Source organism: Canis lupus, chromosome 22 (genome assembly GCF_003254725.2).
Source record: "Canis lupus dingo isolate Sandy chromosome 22, ASM325472v2, whole genome shotgun sequence".
Taxonomy (NCBI): Eukaryota; Metazoa; Chordata; class Mammalia; order Carnivora; family Canidae; genus Canis; species Canis lupus.
The window spans coordinates 51,666,011-51,693,185 of NC_064264.1; the positions used below are offsets into that span (position 1 = coordinate 51,666,011).

General features: G+C 38.9%; 1 protein-coding gene across 9 annotated transcripts in view; it reads right to left on the minus strand.

Annotated features, from left to right (window-relative positions):
- FGF14 (fibroblast growth factor 14) overlaps positions 1-27,175 on the minus strand; it is a 604,690-nt gene that overhangs the window by 150,138 nt on the left and 427,377 nt on the right. Inside the window, exon 1 of one of the 9 annotated variants that reach the window (XM_025441200.3) lies at positions 18,897-19,104. The exons of the other annotated variants lie outside the window; for them this stretch is intronic. Within the exon in view, the coding sequence (XP_025296985.1) occupies positions 18,897-19,089 (193 nt within the window). The 5' untranslated portion in view covers positions 19,090-19,104. Of the gene's footprint in view, positions 1-18,896; positions 19,105-27,175 lie in introns of those variants that run through there. 9 annotated transcript variants of the gene reach the window in all.

Sequence of the window (27,175 nt, forward strand, 5' to 3'; positions counted from 1 at the left end):
AAACCTCATGCAAATAAATACAAAGTGACACCTAGGCAATCATGATAAAATTACTGAAATTAAAAACAAGAGGAAAATGAGAACATATGCCCTTCAAATGAGAAAGGATAAGATGACAGTGGAATTTTCAATAGGAAATAATGGAAGCCTGAAGACAACAGGTAATCATCAAAATGATGGGGAAAAAAAACCCTTCAAATCTAGAATTCTATATCCAGTAAAAATACCACTCAAAGATTAATGAAATGTTCACTCAAACAAAACTGACAGAATTTATGACAAGTGAACTGCACTAAAATTATGACTATAATAATAAAAGAGATGTTTAGGTCAGAATAAAAAGTGTTTCCTGGGTGAAAACACAAAAAGGTAGGAAAGAATAAAGAGCAAAGATAAATATTTTAATAAATATTGAGTCTATTACACAATAAAAAAAATTTCTTATGAGTTTTACATATAGAGAGAAATAAAAGCATGACAAGAAACAGACAAAAAAAAAAAACCTTAGAGACAAAATGATAAACTATGCTAAGGTCCTAATATTAAATGTAGCAAGTACTCAAACTCATATCAAACTTCACTAAGTCAACATTAAATATAAGATCCAAGGCAACTACTAAAATATATGGTAATGAATTTATAATCCTCAGGATAATCATGGTGGAAAATGGAATAATAAATAATATTATTTTTTAAATATTTTATTTATTTATTCATGAAAGACACACAGAAACAGGCAGAGGGAGAAGCAGGTTCTGTGCAAGGAGCCCAATACAAGACTTGATCCAGATCCATGATCCAGATCCCTGGATCATGCCCTGAGCCAAAGGCAGATGCTCAATCACTGGGCCACCAAGGTGTCCCAATTAATAATATTCCTGACACATTAAAGAATATAAGAAAATTAAGAAGCAGGTAAATAATAGATTGGACAAATAGAAAACAAATGTTAAATGTTACTGTATCAGTAATTTCATTAAATGTAAATAGACTGGATATTCTAATTAAAAGTCAGATATTATCAGAGTATATTTATCTTTCAAGAAGATTTTATTTATTTATTTGAGACAGACAGAGCACAAGCAGAAGGAGCAGCAGAAAGAGAGGGAGAAGTAGACTCCCCACTGAGCAGGGAGTCTGATGTGGGTCTCCATCCCAGGACCCTGAGATCTCGACCTTAGCTGAAGGCAGATGCTTAACTGTCTGAGCCACCCAGGCACCCCAAGTTAGAGTGTATTTAAAACAAAAACTAAAGCAAAACAAAAATAAATTCATACTTATAAGATGCCCACCTTAATTATAAGAATATAGAAAAGTTAAAAGTGTGAACAGTAACTACCATGCAAACACTAAATCAGAGAAGGCTGATGTAGTTGTTATGCTAATAGTAAGCAAAGTAAATATTAGAGCAAAAAGCAAGACAGTATGATGAAAAGGTATGTCTACCAGTGAGATATAATCATTTCATACTAACCGATAAAGAAGGCAAAGACTGACATATCTAAATGAGATACAGAAAAATCAACAATCATAATGGGAGATTTTTAACATAGCTGTCACAGTAACTGACAAAAGTGGAGACATGAATGAAAATTGATTTTTAAAAGAGAAATTTGAATTGCACAATTAACAAACAATGTCACTGATGTACATTAAATGTTTCATTTGGCTACTGAAAAAATTGTGCTTTCAATCCTCATGTTTCATTTGTTCTCATATTATGTTGGATTTAACTTACAAATCTAGTGATTTATTTTTATAAAAAAGATAACTAGACAATCCCCTAAATATTTGAAAATTAAATGAGAACTTCTAAATAATCATGACTAAAGGAATAAATCACAATGGGATTAGAAAATATTTTACTAGGGTAGTCTGGGTGGCTCAGTTGGTTAAGCTTGATTTCTTGATTTCTGCTCAGGTCTCTATCTCTGGGTAGTGAGTTCAAGCCCCTTATTGCACTCCACTCTCTCTCCCTCTCCCTCTGCTCCTCCCCTTCCCACCCCTACCACTTATACATTACCAAATGCAAACTAAAACACAGCACAGTACAACCTGTGCAATGCAGCAAAAGGTAAATGCTTACAGGTGCCATGCTTACAGATAAATTTACAGTATAAAATTTAAGCACCCTTAAAGCCCTAAAATTAATAAGCTTACACTTTATACTCTCAAGCAGTTTTTTATTTTTTTTATTTTTTTAAAGATTTTATTTATTTATTCATGAGAGACACAGAGAGCGAGCGAGAGAGAGAGAGAGGCAGAGACACAGGCAGAGGGAGAGGCAGTCTCTATGCAGGGAGGCTGACGTGAGACTAGATCCCAGGTCTCCAGGATCAGGCCCTGGGCTGAAGGTGGTGCTAAACTGCTGAGCCATGCAGGCTGCCCTTAAGCAGTATTTTTTAAAAAAGCAAATTTAATCCAAAGAAAATGATAGTTAAGAATGGAAATTAATAAAACACAAAAATTGAAAATAGAAAAAATCAACTGAGCTAAAGTGGCTTCTTTATGAGACTGACGCGCTGCCTACTGCGCTAACGAGGCACCTTAAAGTGGCTTCTTTAAAAAAGATGGATAAATTTAATACATCTTAACAAAACTGTCGCAGAAAAAAAAGTGAAAAGGAAAAATTATCAGTATCAGGAAAAAAAACAATAAATTGATACAGATGTGATGAACAACTCTCAGAGATAACATTAATTAATCTCCAAACACTGTTAAGCCAGACACACAAAAAAAGCACATACTAAATGATATCATTTACATAGTTTGTTGTGGTTGTTGTTGTTTTAGAGAAAGAGAGTGAATGTGGGGGCGGGGAGAATGGAAGAGGGAAAGGGAGAGACGGAGAATCTTAAGCACACTCCACATCCAGTGAGGTCCCCCATAAGGGGCTTGATCCCAGGACCCTGAAATCATGACCTGAGCTGAAATCAAGAGTTGGCCACTTAAGCAGCTGAGCCACCCGGGGGCCCCTATATAAAATTTTGAAACAAGCAAAACTAATATATTGTGTTGGAAGTCAAGACAGTACCAATCATTAGGGCTTACTGATTGGAAATGCCTGTGTGTGGGATCTCTGGGACATTGTTGTGTTCTTGATCCAAGGAGTACTTTTGCAAATGCATTCATGTGTGAAAATTCATTAAGTTATATGTGATATGTGCACTTTTCAAGGCACATATTATAGCTTAATAAAATGTTTTAAAATTGAGATAGCATTGTGAACTTAAGAACTACTATAAAGTTTGTGAAATAGAATTAGACATACATGTCTTCTTCAAGCTATATGTCATTTGACAAACCTGTTGAGTGTTCACACCAGGAATTTTTTACACCTTCAAGTGTAGTCTTGCATGAGAAATACCAACCAAATTTTCTAAAATCAACAGAAAAACAAATACCTTCTTTAAAAAAAGGAATGCTAGGGATGGACAAAAAAGAGTTATAATGTTTCCCAAAAGTTGGGGAAGAACACTTAATATGTTAGGTTGTCTCCTGGATTTTATAGTCTTTGAAATTTAACGAACAATAAAGAGGAAAGAGTCCTTTTGAAAAAAAAATGGAGTGAAATGGCCCATAATTAAATAGAAGCATGTCAGAGAAAGAAGATGTGGGAGCAGATAAACTAAAGCCATAATTCTTAGCATCTCCCTCCCACTTCCCAATGGGTAACCTCCAACTCCTACTAGGAAGAATGTTCTCAAAACTTGCAACTTCTTCCATACTTGAAAAGTATGTTCTCTACACATCTTTCTCATTCATTATCAAAGAAACTTCAGGGGAGATGGTAAGTGTATCATAAGGGGGCAGCCCTCACAGTAGAAATCTCAAAATACAGGGTTGTAATCCTATTACATACCACTATAGTACAGACTATATGACCCAGGAAAAATTACTAATATCCATGCATTTCCATTCTTTCACTTGAAAAATAGCCAAACTATGGAAAGAGCCTAGATGTCCATCGACAGATGAATGGATAAAGAAGATATGGCATGTCTATACAATGGAATACTACTCAGACATCAAAAAGTGAAATCTTACCATTTGCAATGAATGGATGGAACTAGAGGGTATTATGTTAAGTGAAATAAGTCAGAGAAAGTAAATTATCATATGATTTCACTCATATGTGGAACTTAAGAAACGAAACAGAGGATCATCGGGGAGGGAGGGAAAAATAAAATAAGACAAAATGAGAGAGGAAGACAAACCACAAAAGACTCTTAACTTTAGGAAGCAAATTGAGGGTTGCTGGAAGGGAGGAGGGTAGGGGAATGGAGTAACTGGGTGATGGACACCAAGGAGGGCATGTGATGTGATGTTACATGCAGCTGATGAATCATTGGACTCTACTTCTGAAACTAATAATATACCATATGGTAATTAATTGAATTCAAATAAAATAAGAAAGAAAAAGAGGGAGGAAAGAAGAAAAGAAAGAAGAAATAAGAAAGAAGAAAGAAAAGAAAGAAAGAAAGAGAAAGAAAGATGTTACATGCAGCTGATGAATCATTGGACTCTACTTCTGAAACTAATAATATACCATATGGTAATTAATTGAATTCAAATAAAATAAGAAAGAAAAAGAGGGAGGAAAGAAGAAAAGAAAGAAGAAAGAAGAAAGAAGAAAGAAAAGAAAGAGAAAGAAAGAAAGAAAGAAAGAAAGAAAGAAAGAAAGAAAGAAAGAAAGAAAGAAAGAAAGCTAGGCATAAAGTTGTCTATCTTAAAGAGTTTTTGTGAGGTTCAATGTGGATGACGGTAAAATTTGGGATGAGCTAAGAAATTTGTTCCCTTATGTTTACTTGCAATAATAAGAGTATCTCAGGTCTATCAGCTTAGCAACCCCATTAGATTATTCAAAGTAACAGATCCTTAAAGAGGAGTAGACACATACAGCCACTTTGCTGGAGAAATACCTACAAGAGCATACAAGGTCCCAGCATAAATTCTGCTTGCTGACTGCACTTTCTATATGTTAGGGGTTTTTCCCTCTTTTTCTCTCTCTTGATATTTTTTCTATCTTCTTGTTCCTCTTTTTAGCCTCCTGATAGTAAGTAAGTGCTTTAAGGTTTTCTTTATGGAGTTCAGAGGTACTTGAATGAAAGGGGCTCATGTATTTCTTAAGAATAAACCCAATAAACGGATATCAAAAATTCCTTGCTGTTTACAGTTTCTTCACTGCAGTTTGAAACCCCGTATCAGGATATGCTGTATACGGCTCGTCTACATTTTTCCCCCCATGAAATAAGATGCTTGCAGCCAATATTGATATGGCAGCCATGAAACCTGTATGTTTAATCAAACAACTTGTGTGTAATGCACTCTTTAAATGGAATCACCTTGGATCAAGTGCTAATAACCAGAGAATAACCAATTCCCTGAAGCATAAAGGAATCCTCTTGACTCATAATTATTTTCTGCACTAGGAAAATTACTATTTGCTGAGATTTTTACCAAATAATGTTTTCCCTGTTCCAAACCCTGTCACTGTGTTTGAGACTCCGAAGCTCCACTGGCTGGTCGCTAATCAGAAGCACATCAGTCTGACCTACTTTCAAAACCAACACTTTTGATACAAATCCAATAGCTTTAGTCCTATGTTTGATTAATTCAGCTTCTTAAAATTGAGGAGCTCACTTACTTAGTGTTTCTCCTTCTCTTCCAAAGAAGCTGACTGCTGCTGTCAATCCCAACTGGTTAATATCCAATGGTTTTATTTTTCTCTTCCATCCAATGCTGCCAATCTAGATTACTTTTCAATTTTCCGTTTGATTTCTTTTTCTTATTTTTTTAATCACTTTCTTTAAATGCATTCTAGTTGCTATTTAGGGGCACGGAATGCTTTTCTTTAAGAATATGTTCAATATTGAGATGCCTGGGTGGCTCAGTGATTGAACGTCTGCCTTTGGTTCAAGTCATGATCCTGGGGTCCTGGGATGTAATGCCACATCAGGCTCACTTCGGGGAGCCTGCTTCTCCCTCTGCCCAGGTCTGTGCCTCTCTTTGTGTGTCTCTCATGAGTAGATAAATTTTTTTAAAAGAGTATCTTCAATATTACTTAACAGAACTTAAAAATGAAGATTGAAGTTCCTATTCGCACCTTGACATTCATTTATGTTGCAGGTCATGGTTGTGGGGATGATGATTGTGGGGTGTGTTTATTTGTGCTGGTGTGTATGTGTGTAGTCATTCATTTCAGTTATTCCTTTCCTTCTAGGCTTGTCACTGTTTCTATATTTCCTCACTGAAACTTTAATCCCTTCAAATGGGCTTTAGCTTAGCTGCTAGTATGACTGTGTCTGATATGTCAAAGCTGCAAAAACAAAAACAAAAAACAAATTATGTGGGATCCCTGGGTGGCGCAGCGGTTTGGCGCCTGCCTTTGGCCCAGGGCGCGATCCTGGAGACCCAGGATCGAATCCCACGTCGGGCTCCCGGTGCGTGGAGCCTGCTTCTCCCTCTGCCTATGTCTCTGCCTCTCTCTCTCTCTCTCTGTGACTATCATAAAAAAAAAAAAATTATGTGCAGATGACAACCCCGGAAGAATATAATGAGGTTTGTCAAGGTAAAATAAACAAAGGTATTTCAAAGAATTGAGTTCTAGAAGTTACTGGGAGGGATTTAACTGACTTTTACTGGAGACCTGAGTAGGTTTCTTTCTTATTTTCTGTCTTAATACTTGCATTTGCGAATCCAGGAGAATGATAGCTTATATCTGCCTAAAGATGGAGTGTTATCACAACAGGGGTGGGTATGGGGAGCTGAGAACACCAATTTTTAAAATATATACAAATTTGGAACTAAATATACTTAGTTCTGTTTTTATGAGTCATGTTGTATCTGCATCACACAGCATTCTTCACGTTAATCTTATTTACACACATACATACTTTGTCACACACAAACACACATACAGTGAGAGAGGAAAGCACTCTTAGCTGCAATTGTCTCAAACTTAACAGATAGATTGTAATTGTTCGAATTTTAAGTCATAAGAGGTAGAACAAATAGAGTATACAGAAATAATTAGCCAATTCTTTACAGGCTGTATTTAGTAAATAGCTGACAGGAAGCATGGGACTGAAGTAAGTTAGGAGGTACAGGGGTTGGGGAAGCATGGGGATGGGTGGGATTTGGAGGCAGGGGCAGATGGGCAACAGAAACTGCGAAGGGACCATTGAGAGGATGATTCCGCTCTTCAGATGGCCTCTTAATGTACGCACAGACCTGTGCAAAGGAATCTTTCTGCCTTGGTTTTCTAAGGCTGAGCCCATGTGGGCTTCTAAACAAGTAAGCAAAGGAATTTAAAGCTAAGTGATGTCTTCCAAATTGTCTGGTGCAAGCTGCTCATTGCATGGAGGTCTCTGCATATTCACAGACTTGTCTGAGTTGCTCAGCCTGTGGTAGAAGGCAGATGCCCACACTCTCCCCATTTCCCCCAGGGCACCACAGAGCTGGTGTTGTGTGGAAAGGGCTGGGCGGTATAGGGATAGCGGTAAATAATAGCAATAGAACTGGAAAGATGTAGTGCAGGTGAGATTTGGGGTATTTACTTGCATTCACTTTTTAAGAAAAAAAATCAATAAGCCTGCCTCAAATGCCTCAGACAACAGGGCATTTTGTGTGTGGCAGGGGGCGGAGGGGGCATAGGGAACAACGGTATGAAGTGAGTCAACAATGAATAACATCTTGGTGAATGGTTAACAGCTGTTATGTCGCAAAAGATGCTGTGGTTGCCTTTAAAAAAAAAGTGAACAAATAGGAATATAGGAATATGATAGACTAATGAACTTAGGGAGATGGTGCTGAAATAATCTTTGTTCTTATTGTCATGGGGCAAAAGAAAAACCCAGGCAGAAATGAAAACTTTACCTTTAGGCTGATTTATTGGTGTAGAAGTTGCAAAAAGTGCTTAATATTGTACTATGAGTCTCAGTTTCACTTGACCACACAACAATAAACCATCCAGAAAGTAAAATGAAAACAGTCATGGGAGCATTTGGATACCAGGGACATTTCTAATGATTAAAAATTGTGTTAGCTCAGCAGCAGCAGCAGAGGAAGAGGACAACTTTGCCTATTAATTCCTTAGTCTCAAAACTTCAGCAACTTTTATTACTTTTTATAATTTTGCAAAATGCAAAGCCTGAGGGATGAAGAATATCAAAGTTGACAGACATGAAATGTTCCAAACCTTATAGGAAAACTTCAACATTGCCACACAATCTGTGATGGCTCACTCTGGAAAGAAAGTCTAAGAGACTTCGGAATGAATGTGTCTGAGTTCCACTGTTCTGCACAGTATTGACCTGGCATCCCAAGCATCAGACCGAAATGGGTAAGTAGAGGCAGAACCAGCAGCACACTTTCGTAATGAGGTGATTCTCATATGGACAACACCGCTGGCCACAGCAGCTGCTGGAGCACCATGTTCTCTCATATGGAGCTTGTAAGAAGGAACCAAGGCAATCCTTGTGTTTGACATTCTAGCCATTCGAGGGGTAAATCTAGGATGACACAGGGATACAACACTGAATATTATTATTATCTAAGATCTACTGGGTTAATTCTAAAAACATACACCTTGCATCAGTTAGACCTGAACAGCATTCAAATACTACTTCTCCCAAGTACAAATCTCTAGAAAAATTACTTCATTTCCTCTCACCCATGAAAATGAAAATAATACTCCCTATTTCCTATGGCTGGGAGAAGTAAGAGATGTGGCTTATAATGCTTCTAATACTAGTAGATGCAGTAAAGATGTCTGATTACTTTCCCTGCTTTTTCCTTTAATTTGTCAGGCATGAAGCCAAGACAAATTCTTCTGTCTTGTGTAGACTTGTCCAATTTGCTCATCCCTCCATTCAAGTCAGAGCCTGGCCCCAGCAAAAAGGGAGACAGCAGATGCAATCTTCTCTGCACCAGGGTTGGCCTCAGCATGAAATTCTCTTCATGAAAACAGCAACCATCTCGTTGCTGGAATAAGAATGAGGTAATTATTGAACAATCTAAGCCACAGAAATGATTAAGGTGCTAGTGGCATTTACTTATGCAGAAAGATTAATAGAGTTAAACAATTTTAAGTTGGCCAAATGGTAAGGAGGATAAAAAGCCACGAACAAATATTTAAAGGGCATGATGTAGCCAAGGCAAGGCAGGAATTATTTACATAAATTTAAAGAGATAAAATGAGGCATGTAGAGGAATAAAAAGACATCAAGCCATGAAATTCTGACTATTTTGAAGACCTTTTCAAAAGGGAGAAAACTGTTGGATTCTGAAGAAAATGAACAATTGCTCATCAAACATTCAAGAGTGTCCTGAGCAAAGATACTGTATTCATGTTGTAGATTCTGAACTCAGTGGTTACACATTGTCCTGGATAACCTAACGAGAAGAGACAATAGAACTCTATCAAATTATTCCTAAACTCTAATTGTCCACCCTTTTTCATTTCTCATATCTCCAAAGCTGTTTGTCATTCCGACAGAAGATTTTTAAAAATGCTAATATAAAAAAGTACTTTAACTCTGTCACCAGATCTCATAACTGTGTATCTACATGTAATAGGTAGAAGTGTAAGAGGATCCATTAGCGTTACTTAAAATCAAATATACCACTGAAAACATTTCATATACAGAAAATAAACTGTTAAATGCTCCTTCTTACATTTATAACTATTTTGCTGTGTATGATACTTGAATCTGAATGATGCTTATTATTAATCAAATTAACCAAATATTTTAATTTACCAATTACTACTGGCTATGCTAGAAATTAAAGAGTTTTCAAATCAGTGATTACTTAGTCACAAATCTATTATGTCTGCCCAGAAAAATATTAAAAGACTAACTCTTAGAAAGACCATTCAAATTCCCTTTTATGAAGACAAGTTGTTCAGGTCCAATGCAAATATATGTGATGAAAAGAGCATCCAGGGGCAGCCCGGGTGGCTCAGCGGTTTAGCGCCACCTTCAGCCCAGGGCGTGATCCTGGAGACCCAGGATCCAGTCCCGCGTCGGGCTCCCTGAATGGAGCATGCTTCTCCCTCTGCCTGTGTCTCTGCCTCTGTGTGTGTGTGTGTGTGTGTGTGTGTGTGTGTGTGTGTGTCTCATTAATAAATAAATAAAATCTTAAAATAAAACAACAGAAAATAGTATTCTTCCTAAGTAAAGAAACATCAAGCACTACCTTCTAATGGTACCTGAGTACCACCTGAGTACTAATAGTGTTTGGCAGGGCATCATGTTGCATGATGGCAATAGTTAACACATTAATAATTAATCCAGACATAACTATGAAAATATGATCACCATGAATGGTTTTAATGGAGTAAACAGTAAGTTAAAAGCATTTTGATGCTAATTTTACCTATATTGTAGCAAAAAGTACAAATTTACTTACAAATAATGAAAAGTTGAATTCCAGAGGCTATACAAATAGGACTAAGGGCTAAAGGATTAAACCCTTAGGTCTGACCACTTGCCGGTCATTGGTGACCTTGACAAGAACAGATTATTGGTGGGAGCAAAAACCTGATTTAGAAAGGGTTCAAGAGAAAATAGGAGGAGAAAAATTGGAGATCTATTTTTCAAGGAGTTTTGCTGACAAAAGACCATTGGCTTAGTAGTTAGAGAAGAATGCACCATCATGAGGAGATTACTTTTTAAGTTGGGATATATCACACCATATTTATATTTTGATGAAAATAAGATAGTAGGATATGAAGATTATATTATGCAGAAGAGAGAGGGAAATTATTGGATTATGTCCCTGAGTAGGAAAAAGGATTTATCCCTCAACTGGAGGAGGTCTTAACCTTAAATATAAGTGCTAAGAGTTCATCCGCAAGTTCAGGAGGAAAAAGAGCAATAAATGGATAGATATGCAGATCGACTTGTAAAAACAGTAGTGGAATATGTGAAAATTTATTTTTTATTATTTCTGTTTTCTCAGGGAAATAGAAGTAACATAGTTGAGAGTGTGTAGGAGGGAATAGGTATAAGAGGTTTAAAGAGAAGGAAGGCAAAAAAATCATCTAGTTAAATAGAAATAGACTTTTTTAAAAAAAATGTACTGGGGCCCAGTTGATGTAATTGACTACAAAATCAAAGTAGGAACAACCCATGTGCATGTATGTTTTCTCCTCAGCTGAAGTATGTGCTGGTAACAAAATAGGCTGACCAGTGGATTACCCAGTTAGTTTTACCATGTAAGTAAAGTGAACAAGAAAATAAAAGCCAGGCAGTGTAAGTCAATAAAATATCCAAGTAACATATAACTAGATCTGAAAGCTTGTCTTGGAGTTCAATATTCATCTGTGTGCAATTGTTATAAAGTGCATAATACAATTTACACATGACTTCCATTTGACTACATTATGTTCTTCTGGTATCAGTATTAAGAACAAGATCTAAGAACTCACTAGGCAAGAACTGTGAACCAATGTGTTAATTCAAAAGCAGCATACAACACCTAGTATCTAGTTTTCCAATAGTCTGCATTTTCATGATCAATTTTTGACTCTAAAACCTTAGTGGTTTGCTTCAATTTATCATGTACAATAAGGCCAATAAGGAATGTAACCAATAAAACATCTTATTAGAAATGAGAAATGTCTAAAATATATAATCTAGGAAAATTAATAAAAATTAATGAAAGACTTGACATAAAATTCATTACATGCTAATGAAAGTACTCCAAATAAATCCTTTTCAGAGTTTCAGGTCAATGATGCAATTCATCAAGGAGATAGCATCAACAAGTGTCACATCCAGATACCGGTTAGAAAATCAAAGTTACATCCCTACATGAAAACATGGCTTGGGGGATCCCTGGGTGGCGCAGGGGTTTAGCGCCTGCCTCTGGCCCAGGGCGCGATCCTGGAAACCTGGGATCGAATCCCGCGTCAGGCTCCCGGTGCATGGAGCCTGCTTCTCCCTCTGCCTATGTCTCTGCCTCTCTCTCTCTCTCTCTCTCTGTGACTATCATGAATAATAAAAATTAAAAAAAAAAAAAAAAAGAAAACATGGCTTGGTAAAATAAGGCCCTTTTTTTGGTGTCTTTTGTCAAAGCCCACAAATGGGTCTCTACTTCCAGGCAAACTTTCTTACACCTTTGTTTTAAAAAGTTAATAATACACCTTTACATGTATCCAATCAACAGATATAACATTGAACATCTACTACATACCTTAAAGTAAGGTGTCTTCCATTAATTGACAAGTTCACAATGTCATAAAGAACTGGAAGTGTAAATAGTGGGGAGAATAGAGGATTTAAGTACAGGCAGATTTATTTTTGAATTCTGCTTGTGTTCCTTGCTCAGGAGAAAGCCTTCTGGCAAAATATAAACTCTCCGAGTCCCAGTTTTCTTTGCTATGAAATGCTGATGTATCTCAACTAATTGAGATAATGAAATAAAGTATGTGACAATTGAGAATTGCCATTTGTTAAGAGCAGGGACTCTGGTGTCAGCCTGGCAACCTGGGTTTCAACCTCAGCCTCACTCTTTGAAGATATACAAGCTTGGTCAATTATTTGTTTGTTTCAGTATCCTCATATATAAAATAGATGGGTAAATGATATTAGTGTATCATCCATTAACAGATAATTCAGTGTATCAATTGATAGATAATGTAATGTACCAACCATATAGATTTGTTGTGGGGATGAACTAGTACTCCATGGTTCAGTGCCTGACACAGAGTGCCATGTAGGCAGTTGAGAAACAAATTAATAAATGCCCAGTGGCCACGGCACACAGCGGTCACTCTATGCCAAATGTAAATCCTAAGAAATACACAGTTTTTCATTTATTCAACAAATGCTTGTGCAAGTGTTCGTCATATGCCAGGCACTGATGAGACACTGACTTTTAAGTGGCAGTACCCCATTATACATACCGTATGACCCTATCATATCCTAAAAATCCCTGTCAAACCTGATAGCCAAGAACTTTGAAAGCATAGAGTGAAATACATTTTCCACACACATAAAAATATTTCACACAATATAGCTCTAGAAAAGAGCCTTCTCCCTGAATGACAAAGTAATAACTATCATAAAATGGTTTTTTAAAAAGGCTTCTAGGTTTCTACTACCACTTCCTACTGCGCTCTTCCCAGTAAACAGTAACATATTCATGTAGTCCAAGTTTCTTAAAATGGACATTGGAATCTGTAGGTAAAATTACTAAATTAATTGCTTCTTAGTCATGCCAACACAGTGTGATTGACTTTTAAATGGCATCAGCCTTGTTAAAATTGTTAAAACTCAAAAAACGTTTGAGTTTCTATTATGCTTTTATTTTTGTGTTTTTAGCCCTTGAGTGCTAATGACATTTAAAACATCATATTCAAATTTATATTACTGAGATATCATAGTCTGTTTTGGCTAAAATTTCTCAACACTGGGGGAGAAATTAATATAAAGTATATACAGAAAGAACACTAAATTCCCAAAACTAAATAGGTAAATTGAAAAATATGTCAGTCACCTTTTCCTTGACATTATTTTTAAGTTAAGCAAATCAAACTTAAAAGACATCATTTTACATTAAAGAGAGGGGAGGGGAGGTTCATGTCTACTTGAAAATGAGTTTCTTACAGTAACATTATATAGAATAAAACTGTTAACAAAAAAAAAAAAAAAACAGAATTTTGGGGCTAAACATAGAACTACACTAATAAGTCTAGTAATCTGAAATGTAAAGTGAAACCTGTAACTGATAATGGTAACCTGGTGGGGGATTTGGGGTGGAGTGGTGCTTCTGAAATCTTATACTATGAACTGTCAAAGGATTTCTTCACCAGTGAACAGTATTATTTTCTCAATACATATAAACTCAATGCATATACCTAACTCAACCTAAAGCAAATCATCTTACTCAACCTTACATCTTACCTAAACTACTATGCTATATTACTCTTCGCTTACTATACTACTTCTTAGTTTATTGTACCACCATGGTAGCAACCATTTTCAGAAGCCTAGAGGAAATGTAGAATGTTGAAATCACAATAATTAAGGCACAGGAAAAATGCATAAACAAGCAAGGTCAACTTTAAAAAAAATCTCTAACATTGTTTGGTTTACCAATTCAGAAATCTTCCTATAAAAGCTTTCACTTAGGAAGCCTACATTTGACAAAATATCCTTTTTGAAAAATTAGACATTTCAATTTAGAAAAACTATGATTTTAATCTTACTGTTATACAAGTAACAAATAATGAAATTCTGATTATCAACCAGTTAGCAACAGGTATTATCAAAAGATAAGTAGGAAGACTCCCGCGTGCATGGCCTTAGAAAACTAAAAAGAAATACACTCCTCAAAGAAAAGAAGGACGATACTTAGGGGGAAAAAATGTTCGCTTGTTTTATTCTGACCTCAACAGCCAATATAAGCAGGTGGTTTATATTTTCATATGGTAATGGCTCTGAAGCAGTAGCACAAAGGATGGTGATTTTTTGATAACTCTTTGCTCTTGATTATTTATTTCCTGAGAAGGTAGACACATCTTTCCTTACATGATACCTCATAAGAAGGAAGACGACTTTTCCTAGGATAACTGATGAGTTTCATTATCACACTGGAGCAAAGCGGTTCTGTTGATATAGAAATACATATATTTCTGTTTTCTATATTACAGAACAACTTGGAAACAAATTTTAAGTAGCTCATTTTTCTTTCTCTGTTTCTTATGACATCCTGTAATTTATTTCAGATAAAATGTGCCAGTAAGAAACCCACACAACTACTGATTAAAACATACATGACACATGATCCCATGGCTCCCATGACAGTAGCCAAAAAAAGTAGACTACAGGGAATAATTGCATTAGCCACACTAAAAAAATTGGAAGGTCATTGTCTTATAAGCAATAAAGATTCTTGTTTTGGTTTAAAAGTTAATAAGGAAAACATAACAACACTTTTAGGATAGAACATCTTTGCTTGCAGTTTCTAGTTTAGTTTTTCATTTTTTACAAAAAAGTTATGATTCCAAATAAAACTATTTGCAAACCACCGGTTTCCTTGTGCCCTCTTCTTTATTTAGCTAAATTAACAGACATCCTAAATATCTATTTTCATAAGCTAGTTAAGCTCTAAAGTGAGGTTGGTTATATGCAATCACCCTCTAGTCCCTTCAAAAAGGGATAAGTTATATATGTATATAATATATTATATATATGGAAAGCAAAAAAAGATATAAAAACTTGAAAAGTATATATACTTTTTAAATGGTCTATTTAGAGTGCTGTGGTTCAAGGACACTCTTTTAACTTTGGACCTGTTGACCTAATTTATTATATTATTCAATTCAAGGGCAATGCCAAGTATCCAGGGCATGGCAAACACTCTATTAAGATTTGAGAGTTTATGAAAGTACAGAAAACACAGACTTTGCCCTTAATGACAATTAATTACATCTTGGGGTGTAGCACAATTAATTACTATCAGGCATAAACAATGATGGTGAGGTATAAAATGCCACAGGAGGATTATCTTACTTCTCTGCAATGAGGGAAGACTTCCTAGAGGCAATGGCATTTTCTCCAAGCTTTAAGAAATAGGGACAATTTTAACAGGTGAAGATAGAAGACAGAAGATTCCATACATGGAATAAAGCACAAAGAAAAGAATAGGGGTTTGAAAGCATGTGGCTAATTTTAGGAACTCTGTTCTCTGGAGTCGTTGGAGGTAAGGAAGGGAAAGAAAGATGAATCTGGAAAGGTGAGAGAGTCATGGTGCCCACACAATCCCTCAAGCCATCTTGCAGATTCCTGTCCTTTACAAGAAGACGAAATGGTACAACTTCTCAACTGGTGCAAAAATCACCCTTCTATGAGGGGAGAAGCTGATCAGAGTGGGGGATAGGGCTCCATCCAAAAGCACAAAAGTAAATATAAGCCATACCCTTTATATTAAATAAATTACTAATTAAAGAAGTATTAAAAAGGAAAAAACACCCTACATTTAAGAAATGTCTGTTACTCTTCCCCCCGTCACAAAATGTGGAGCTGTTCTTTATTCTGTTAGCCAACATGTCATATTTATTTGAATTCACTTGTCAAAATGTAAACTTCAGCCAAAATGGACTATGGTACGAGATGACAATATACTGCATTTCTATATCTGCTTTGCTTCTCTCAACAGTTTAAGATTTTTCCCACCTCAGGGGCTTTCATTGTCCTTCTCAGATGTCAACTCTCCACCTGGATTTCTCCGTGTGGCCCCTCTCTGCATATCTGATCTAATTGGGTTTCTTTCCCGTGATCCTTGACCCTGCAACCTCCACCTCAGCCCTCTTGTCTTTACAAGACTTTGAGTTTCCTAATTTCTTATTTTGTTCCTTTCCATATGCATTGACTTTTACCCCATATTTGTAACCCCCTTGATGGAAGGGACTTCATTGGTTCTATTCACTGCTCTAATACTTAACACCTGGCAACAGCACCTGACAGAGTAGGAAGATCCAGTAACCCTTTGTCAAATTAATGACGTTCAAATACGAAGATATTTAAAATTGTCATGCCTAAAAGTTGTATCTTTAAATGAACAAATCGGATTTTTAAAATTTCCTGAGGGCAGTTCCTCCTATGCAAAGAGTGAGTCTGGAGGTAAAGGTAACTATGCTTAAAAATATTTCCTTAAAGAGCATTCAATTAAATAATGAAAGAATTATATGCATAGCTATAGGTAATATAAAACCATATAGTCATATATCAATATATAACTTATATAATATAAAGTTTTAATATTAATTTTGCATAAATTAGTAATATAATGTCTGATGCTCCAGAGTAGATGTATATTTTTCTTCACAAAGGAATATATTTCTTTATATATGATAAATATAAGGAGAATAAAAGGAAAGGTTCTGGTGAAATTTCCTTTTAGCCTATCATCTGTTTGGAAAATAAGGGAGCAGAGGTGACCTCAAATATATTTTTCTTACAGACCACTGATGCACGCATTAATACCAAGAGAACAGTTAGGGTTGCAAATGGTATAATAGACTATATCTGGGGGGGAAAGAAGGTATATCCTCATGTTAAAATACAGAAGTGTAAAGCACACCTTCCTTCATTATGCAATATGACAAAACATTTATTGTCTGTATTTATAAAATAATCTACTGGTTGCATATTTAAAGAAGACACACAGTAAGTTTTAGTCATTGTTTATATTAGTGTAATCTCATCTAGAAGAGAACAGGCTTATTTATTTCAAGTAGATGCAAATTTGGAGCTTTACCTGGTGAAAACTGTTCTAAAAGATCATCCGATTTTAAAAAGGGGGAGAAGCAAACACTCTAAGTCAAGATAATGTGACACTCCATGGATCAACAATGTTTAGAGCAACTGAGTTGTTCTTATAATACAAAGGTTTGCTGGATAAGGCTCTAGGCTAAAGCTGAAAATTAAGACCCATTTTTTCTTAATAGCTTCCACACTCATCTGAAAATATTAATATTTTCTCCAAATACTTCATCAAGAGGCATTATATCTATGCAACTAGGTATTATATTTATATAATTTTATCTTCCTTAGAACTGCCACTCTTAATCTTTCTACGGTGTTTGCCTTTTAAGTCTGATTCTAAGAGCAAATAATCTCCAATTTCTAATGTGACAATAAGCTACTGTCCTTTATGAAAACTATTTAGCTACAGCCTTACAAAAAAAAAAAAAAAAACCACCAGCATTAAAACTTTTGGTCATAAATCTGTAAATGTGTAGAACACACACACACTCACGTAGATGCACATGTATAGCCTATGCTTCTCTCCCCTGTCTTTGGAACAACAGGGTATTTAAAACAAATACAGCTGGGCAGCAAGAATATAATGTGCTGGGCAAACATATACTCCTATTAATGTAAATATATTCTTCGATGTTTCCTGCCAAGCCCACTTAGTTATGAAAAGCCAGCAATCCCCATTTCTCCCACGGAACACCCCACATAGTCTCAAAACAATCGCCCTTAGCAACTGGATGTGGAAGCAAGCAGAGATGAACAAAAGCAGTTGGGCTCGGGCTCCTAAGTTGCCTTCCCAGACCCTGACATTTTACATCAGCAAAAGCAGGTCATGCTGGGCACTAGTTATTGCTCCAAAAAAAAAAAAAAAATGTATAGTAAGGCAACTATTCTAGTCACCTGCTTGTAGTAAGTCCTTGTTTTGCCTCCTGTCATTCGCGAGCCCTTGAATTTGAATTGGCACCGGCTGGGGATGTGCACCTCGCCTAACCCCAATCCGGACTCATCCTCCCTCACTCTGCGCCCTCTGCGCATCCCAGGCCGGGACCTCGGGCTTCGGCGGGCTCAGCTCTGGCGAATCCCCTTGGTTCGCACGCACCCTCCACTGCTCTGACCCCGGCCCCGTGGAGGGCCCGGGGCGGGGTTGGGGGCCGGGAAGCGCGGTGGGGGCGGGGGGGGTCACCACATTTCGCCAAGGTCTGGGAGCCAAGGAGGTTCCAGAGACCTGGGAGGCCAAGTGAGGCCAGACGCACAGAAATTCTTGCCCCTCCGGCCGGACCGGGAGCAGCCGCCGAGCCCCCGAGGGCTGTGCGGGGCCCGGGGACGCACAGGGGTGCGGGGTGGTCAGGGGTTCTCCCGGGAAGCCCGCGTGAGACTCGGGGAGCCGAGCGGGCCAACTCGGCGGCTCCGGGCGGGGCAGGCGCCAGCGGCCACAGGTGCCCGGGAGCAGGCTGCCAGGGCCGGCCGCGCTCGGGGCGCTCGGGGCGCTCGGCGGGAGCCTGGGGCGGGGGGGGGGGGGGGGGGAGCCGGGCCCGAGGGCGGGAGAGGGCAGCCCGCGGAGGCCCGGGCGGGCGGGGCACGGGAGGGGTCGGGGCGCGCCTCCCAACACCGACCCACACAGACCTTGGCGCCGCAACCTGCGCTTCTTGAGGCCGAAGATGCGCACTTTGGAGAAGATATCCACCAGGTTGCCGTTGCAGAGCCCGCGGGTCTTGCTGGGGCTGCTCCGCCTCCTGCTGGCGGACGGCCGGTCCCAGTGCTGCTCCCGCGCCTGCCGCTTCTGGCGGATCAAGCCGCTGGCGATGGCCGCAGCCATGGTGGCCCCGGGAATGGGTCCGGGGCGGGAGGGGACGGCGGCAGGGGGAGCCGGGGACGCGGGGGAGGGAGGCAGGGGCGGCGCAGGCGGCGGCTCGGCCCGGAGGAGGCGGGGGCAGCAGGCCCGCGGGGCTCAGGGCAGCGGGGGGCGCGCTCAGTCCCGACTAGGACCCATGGCCCTCCCGGCGGGGCGCGGGGCGGGGCGCGCGGGCCGCGGGGCGCGGGATGCAGGGCAGGTCCCGGCCGGGCTCGGCGCGGGCGCGGGCGCGTCCGGGGCAGACGAGGCGGGACTCAGCGCCGGGCTGCAGCCGCCCCCCGGCCGGTGCAGCCGCCGCCGCCCGCTCGCGGGCTCTGCCGGTGATTGCCAAGTGCCTTGGAAATCAGCATCTGGGGAGAGCAATCTTCCCCCCGGAGATCTCTAATCAAAGTGCTTCGTCCCCACCCCACTGGACCTCCCTCCTGTTCCCCTTCTATGTCTCCCTTCAGAAGGAAAGGGGGGGAAAATATATATATATAGTAATGATCACAAATATTAATAGTAATAATAATAATTTTTTAAAAAAAGCAAGAAAGCTAAAATGGATTCCAGGGGGTGGGGTGCTAAGAGGCTGAGCCAAAGCAGGTGGGGTTGAAGCAATATCGGAGCGCCTTTTCTCGGATGAAAGTCGCAGGTTTCCGAGGCTTCCGCGGCTTGGCCAGGGCTTCGGAATCCTAACGAGTCTCCCGGTCCCCAGAAACTCTCGGCTGCGGTTGGAGGGCGAGGTGGTTTCCGCCCTCCCTGCTAATCCCTTCAGCGCCAAAGCCCCTCCACCCCGGGAAGCGGGAGGAGGAGGAGGGAGGGAGGGAGGGAGGAGAGTGTGTCCCGAGGAGGGAGGCGCCTGCACTCCTTACCGGGTCCACCCAAACTTGCGGACTCTCCCTCTTGTCATTTGGAAACCATTACACCGAGCAAAAAAAGGAGAGAGGAGGGGAAGGTGAGAAGCTATGCTAAGGCTGCATGTATGGAAAGACACCGCCCCCAAATTTGCTCTCTGGCCCTTGGAGGAGGAGATGCCAGTGGCTGTAGCAGCTGGATAGGATAACTGCCCAACTGAATACTGAAGAAGTCGCCGCAGAGATATTAAGGGCGGGGAGGGTGTCACAGAGGGTGTCACAGTATTCCAGGGACAACAAAAAGCAGCCAGACTGAGGGACCTTCCAATCTGAGCTGTCTTTGGCGTCCCTGGGTAGAGAAGCTCTGTCAGGGAGCAAAGCCATATGAACTGTGTCTGAAATTCAAATACAACAGCTGCTGCCTCCTCCCCTTGACTTCCTGTCTGTGCCCTGGCAGTGTTCTGTCTTGGATAACTGAAAATATAAAGGTCCAAGAGGAAGGGAGCAAGGGGAGGGCACCCTAGGAAAGAAGGTAGAGAGAGAAACACTTCATGCTTGGATGAATACAGATCTGCGGTTTCTAGGATACACTCCGAGTGACAGAACCAAGTGTAGATTTTGCTCCTATGGTTTTATACCTTTTCCTCTTCCCTTGAAGCTGTCTGGCTTATCATTACAGGAAGGTAAAGAAAAGAATCGCAAAAACTAGGCTTCTCCCAATCCGGTGTGCAGGATGAAGGAAAGAAGATTCATTTGGTAATCAAGAGACTTTTAACAATCACTTCTCTGGTGACTGCTTTAGAGCTGGAAAGACAAGAGAAGAGGCACACTCTGCAAGCCAGTCCTGGGAACAGTTCTGAACCAAGACACACTTTCACTTTTGTCTCAGGAATAGTCAGTTAAGTACTACAAACAAAGACTTGCAACCCAGCAAGTGGGAAAAGCTCAGCCCACGGTTGATTACAGGGAGGCTAGACACCTTGTACTCTATAGAACTTATCCACAGTCTCTCCATGTAAATAAACAACTTCTCATCTGCAAGTCATTGACTTTACTCCATATTTACTAGCAAGTTTTCTTTGTGGAAGAATATTTAAAGAAAGTGTGTAGATTTGGGTCCAGTGCAATTACCACTGGCTTTAGGATGACATATATTTTACTTGACATTTAAGAACATACTCTGTAAGCTTATTTTCCACACCTTGCTGTGTTATCATACATACAAAATAATCACAATTATTAAAAGAAATAAGCAGAACTAATTTTGCCAGAAATTTGTAATCCCTAGTAACCAATGATATGGTAAAAGTGAGGAAAAGGGGTGTGTTAACTATTTTTGCTCTATTTCTACCACTTTCTTTTCTTTTTTAATGTCTTTGTTCTTATATTTTTTACTAAGCATGTATTTAGGTTATGTTTCCATGCTCCTGCTAAAAAATGAAAGCCCATTTTGTAGGGATGGCTGTTTAATTGTGTCTTTTTAAAAACTCACTGAAACAAATCACAATGAACATAAGAGTAGCCACTGCTACCTTCCATTATTGAAGAGAGGACATTTGGACATTTCAGACTTTATAGATTCGAATTTCCAAATGACTTTATAATTAAAACACATTTATCAAAAGCTGGTAGTGAGTTTCTCAAAAAGCCAAACGTTAAGGATAGTGACCTCTTAAATCTAGTACAACTACCCCAATCAACATAACCTAGTTAGCCTTGAAAGGTTTTTTTTATCCTATGACACATGTGTCTACTGTATTAATTTGAACAGATTGAGATTAAGCATATTATTATAGCTGTGTTCATTATTTTCTTTCCAGACATTTTTTCTTATAGTGCAATCTTTTCCCCAATGCCTCAGATGGGATAAATGGGAGGTCGGGTTTTTTGGCTCCTTCAGACCCCTTCCATCATTGTTCAGTACCCTCCAGATGAGGCTGAGGTTCAGGACCGAGGACAGGGATCCTCCCCAGAGGTAGCTCTCCCGGCAAAAATCAAGCTCCCCCGACTGTGGAGCGCTGGCTGCGAGTCTCTGATACTCCCCTCCCTTAAAAGCACCTTTCCACCTTTTTTTTTTTTTTCCCCCAAGGTGGAAAGGAAATTAATCCTCACAGCTTCCACTAACATTAATAACGCTCCTCTTAGCATCAAGCCTTTCAGCTCTTTGATAAAGAGAAATACTCTTTCTTTCCTGATACATTCCGACCCCTGGCGCAGCGCGGGGAACCGCGGAGTCCTAGACTCAAGGCGTCTATTCAGACTGCGAATTTGACAAGCCTTAAGCAGTCCTTCCTATTTTATGTGATTTCCTATTTTAAGGGCCGTTGGAGTGGAGGCAGCATTGGGATAATCAAGGTCCTTTAGCTTGATGCCTGTGTTTTCCTTTTACCTTCCCAAAACGCTGTTTAGTTGTTTACGGATCGAGGAGGTAAGCGAAAGAAAACGCAAGAGAGCCATCTGCTGTTTTAAGCTGTGATAAAAGTGTGTGCAAAAGTAGGGTGCAATTTGTATTCTCTTGTTCAGGGCGGGTGAATGCAAATCCATACCTTGCTGTAATTCAGAAAATAATTCCTCACTTATGAGAACCCCCCCCCACCCGCCCAGAGTTATTAATTTCACCTTTGACTTTGTAAAAAACAAACAATAGAGTACTGCCTAGGTAGAGTGGCTCCTGAACTCTGATTTTACAGTGTTGGTTGGTTTCTTAACTCTGCTACTACCTGGCTGTAGAATGAGTGCCCGTAAGTTGCCTTAGTCTCTCTCAACCTCAATTTCCTCATCTTTAAAATTGAAATAAGAGAATATCCTTTTCAACTCTTGTGAGGTCAAATTTACTAAATGAATGTAAAGATCCTCGTACAGTGTCTGGCACCTCCTAAGTGCTGAAAAATGACAGCTGTTAATACTACAATTATTATTATTTTCCAGATCACTTGTTCCTATCTTGTAAATTCTTTTCCAGTTTCCATGTTTTTTTCAATATCAAAATATATGTATTCTCGTGTATTTTTTTATGTCCTAAATGGATTTAAGGTAAGATTTAAGGTATTCAGTAATCTAAAAAAATATTTCTTTTTCTTAATTTTGGAGACCGAAGTCTGAATTCAAACCTTAGTTTATAATTGACTAAATTTGTGAACTTGGCCTTGTAAAGCTATTTCCTACCCACTGAACACTGATAATAAAATCATTTCCCTCCCTCATAGAGAATGTGTCTTTAAGAAAATAATTCCAAAACTATAAAGAATCATAAAGAATTCATTCTTGGAAGGTAATTATTCAAATATCTTCCCTGTGATTGCAGTTCTCCTGATGATCCCATGCTCCCCTTCACATCTCTACTTTGCATACATTGTTCCCTCTGCCTGGAATACAATATAAAACAGTTGCTAAAACCACAATTGGAGTAAGGCTAACATAGGCTTGACTGTCTGTCGTTGAGCAATTCATTTAAGCCTAAGTGTCACTTCCCATTTTTGTCATAATAATACAATAAAATTATTAGAATTACATGATAAACAGCAATTTGGCAGTGTAGCAGGATACAAAATCAATGCCCAGAAATCAGTGGCATTTCTATACACTAACAATGAGACTGAAGAAAGAGAAATTAAGGAGTCAATCCCATTTACAATTGCACCCAAAACCATAAGATACCTAGGAATAAACCTAACCAAGGAGGTAAAGGATCTATACCCTAAAAACTATAGAACCTTTGTGAAAGAAATTGAGGAAGACACAAAGAGATGGAAAAATATTCCATGCTCATGGATTGGCAGAATTAATATTGTGAAAATGTCAATGTTACCCAGGGCAATATACACGTTTAATGCAATCCCTATCAAAATACCATGGACTTTATTCAGAGAGTTAGAACAAATTATTTTAAGATTTGTGTGGAATCAAAAAAGATCCGAATAGCCAGGGGAATTAAAAAAAAAAAAAAAACCATAGCTGGGGGCATCACAATGCCAGATTTCAGGTTGTACTACAAAGCTGTGATCATCAAGACAGTGTGGTACTGGCACAAAAACAGACACATAGATCAATGGAACAGAATAGAGAACCCAGAAGTGGACCCTCAACTCTATGGTCAACTAATATTTGATAAAGAAGGAAAGACTATCCACTGGAAGAAAGACAGTGTCTTCAATAAATGGCGCTGGGAAAATTGGACATCCACATGCAGAAGAATGAAACTAGACCACTCTCTTGCACCATACACAAAGATAAACTCAAAATGGATGAAAGATCTAAATGTGAGACAAGATTCCATCAAAATCCTAGAGGAGAACACAGGCAACACCCTTTTTGAACTCGGCCACAGGAACTTCTTGCAAGATACATCTATGAAGGCAAAAGAAACAAAAGCAAAAATGAACTATTGGGACTTCATCAAGATAAGAAGCTTTTGCACAGCAAAGGATACAGTCAACAAAACTAAAAGACAACCTACAGAATGGGAGAAGATATTTGCAAATGACATATCAGATAAAGGGCTAGTTTCCAAGATCTATAAAGAACTTATTAAACTCAACATCAAAGAAACAAACAATCCAATCATGAAATGGGCAAAAGACACGAACAGAAATCTCACAGAGGAAGACATAGACATGGCCAACAAGCACATGAGAAAATGCTCCGCATCACTTGCCATCAGGGAAATACAAATCAAAACCACAATGAAAAAAAAAAAAAAAACCACAATGAGATACCACCTCACACCAGTGAGAATGGGGAAAATTAACAAGACAGGAAACCACAAGTGTTGGAGAGGATGCGGAGAAAAGGGAACCCTCTTACACTGTTGGTGGGAATGTGAGCTGGTGCAGCCACTCTGGAAAACTGTATGGAGGTTCCTCAAAGAGTTAAAAATAGACCTGCCCTACGACCCAGCAATTGCACTGCTGGGGATTTACCCCAAAGATACAGATGCAATGAAATGCCGGGACACCTGCACCCCGATGTTTATAGCAGCAATGTCCACAATAGCCAAACTGTAGAAGGAGCCTCGGTGTCCATCGAAAGACGAATGGATAAAGAAGATGTGGTCTATGTATACAATGGAATATTCCTCAGCCATTAGAAATGACAAATACCCAACATTTGCTTTGACGTGGATGGAACTGGAGGGTATCATGCTGAGTGAAATAAGTCAATCGGAGAAGGACAAACATTATATGGTCTAATTCATTTGGGGAATATAAATAATAGTGAAAGGGAATAGAAGGGAAGGGAGAAGAAATGGGTGGGAAATGTCAGAAAGGGAGACAGAACATGAAGACTCCTAACGCTGGGAAGCGAACTGGGGGTGGTGGAAGGGGAGGAGGGCAGGGGTGGGGGTGAATGGGTGATGGGCACTGAGGGGGGTACTTGATGGGATAAGCACTGGATGTTATTCTGCATGTTGGCAAATTGAACACCAATAAAAAATAAATTTATTATTTAAAAAAAGAATTACATGATAACATTATGTAAAAACACTTAAAGCAGTGCTTGTCACATTGGAAACTCAACCTAAGTAACTATTGGTAATAACTATTCATCACTCTGTTCTTCATCTATTCCACCTTTATGAAGATGTCTCACAGGCATTTCATGCTTAACATGGCCAAAATTAAACTCTTATTCCTCCTTCTCAAACTTGTTCTTCTCCAATCTTTGCTACCCATGGAATGACAACTCCATTCTTCTTGTTCCACAGGTCAAAACGTTTAGCATCATACTAATCCCGTTTCTTTCTTTCATATCCCATATGTAACTTCTCAGCCTATCTTCAAACTATATCCAAAATATTATCACTTCTCTTATCCTATCGCTATTTCCACTACTACCTACCATCATCATCTTTTGGACTATTATAAAAACAGCCTAACTGGTCCCCTGGGATCCAAGCTCTTCTTTGATATGCCCTTAACACTGTGGCCGAAGTGTTGAAAATATAAATAAGATTTCATCACACCCCTGTTCAAAATCTTAACCTTCAATAGAAACTAAAGACCTTATGGTGCCTACAGTGTCCTTTAGGATTTGTATCCACATCTGCTTTCATTTGTACTTTTTACTTCTTTTTCTTCATTCACCAGTTGCAGTTCCTGAAACCACCTATCATGTTCCTATCCTGTAGGAAGTATTTCATATTTGTTCTTCCATCTGACTCTTTAACCTTTCAATTCTTCACTCATATATTACCTTCTCACATGAGATCTTATCTTACAAATCTATCTACAGTTGCAACCCCTAAACATAGTCCATTCCTTCTTCCTTCCCTGCTTTGTGGTTCTACATAGCACTTATAACTTTTACAAATTCTGTATGCTTCCTTATTTATCTGGACTGTCTTGCTACTTTGAATATATGAGAGAACATATTTGGTTTCATTTGTCTATTGCCACATTACCCAGTGCTTAAAATGTTACCAGAGTAGGCACTTGACAAATATTTGTTTATTAAAAGAATAAAGAAGTTGGATACACAGACAGATAGTTATTACCAAATAAAAGGAACAGAAAATCATGCTTAGCCCATTCTGTCAAGGACGAATTAACCCATGATGCCTGATTTCTTTAAGCACACCAAGGCACCTGAAATTCTATTTGGATTACATATAATTTCAACCCCATAAATGGGATATTAAGAGGGTATTTTAACCTTTGCTTGATGATTTAGCCTTAATCTATGATGACATGTAGTTTGAAGTCTGAATTCCAACAGGGATACCTGTGGGCCTTACTGAAAGACGTGAGACTGATTCTATTGGCATCAGTGAGAACTCTTCCATTATCTTTTTTAAATTCCAGTATAATTAACAGTATTTCAGGTGTATAATATAGTGATTCATTAAGTCTGTATATTACTCAGTGCTCATCACAAGTCTACTCTTAATCCCCTTCACCTATTTCACCCACTACCCCACCCACCTCCCTCTGGCAACCACCAGTTTGTTCTCTATATTTAAGAATCTGGGGTTGTTTATTTATTTGTCTCTTTTTTTTTATTTTGTTTCTTAAATTCCAGATATTTAGTCAAATCATATGGTATTTGTCTTTCTCTGATTTATTTTACTTAGCATAATATACTCTAGCTCCAACCATGTTGTTGCAAATTACAAACACTAATTCAAAATGGAATATTCACCCTTCTGCTTATTTCAGCGTTATTTACAATAGCCAAGATATGGAAGTAACCCAAGTGTCCATCCATAGAGGAATGGA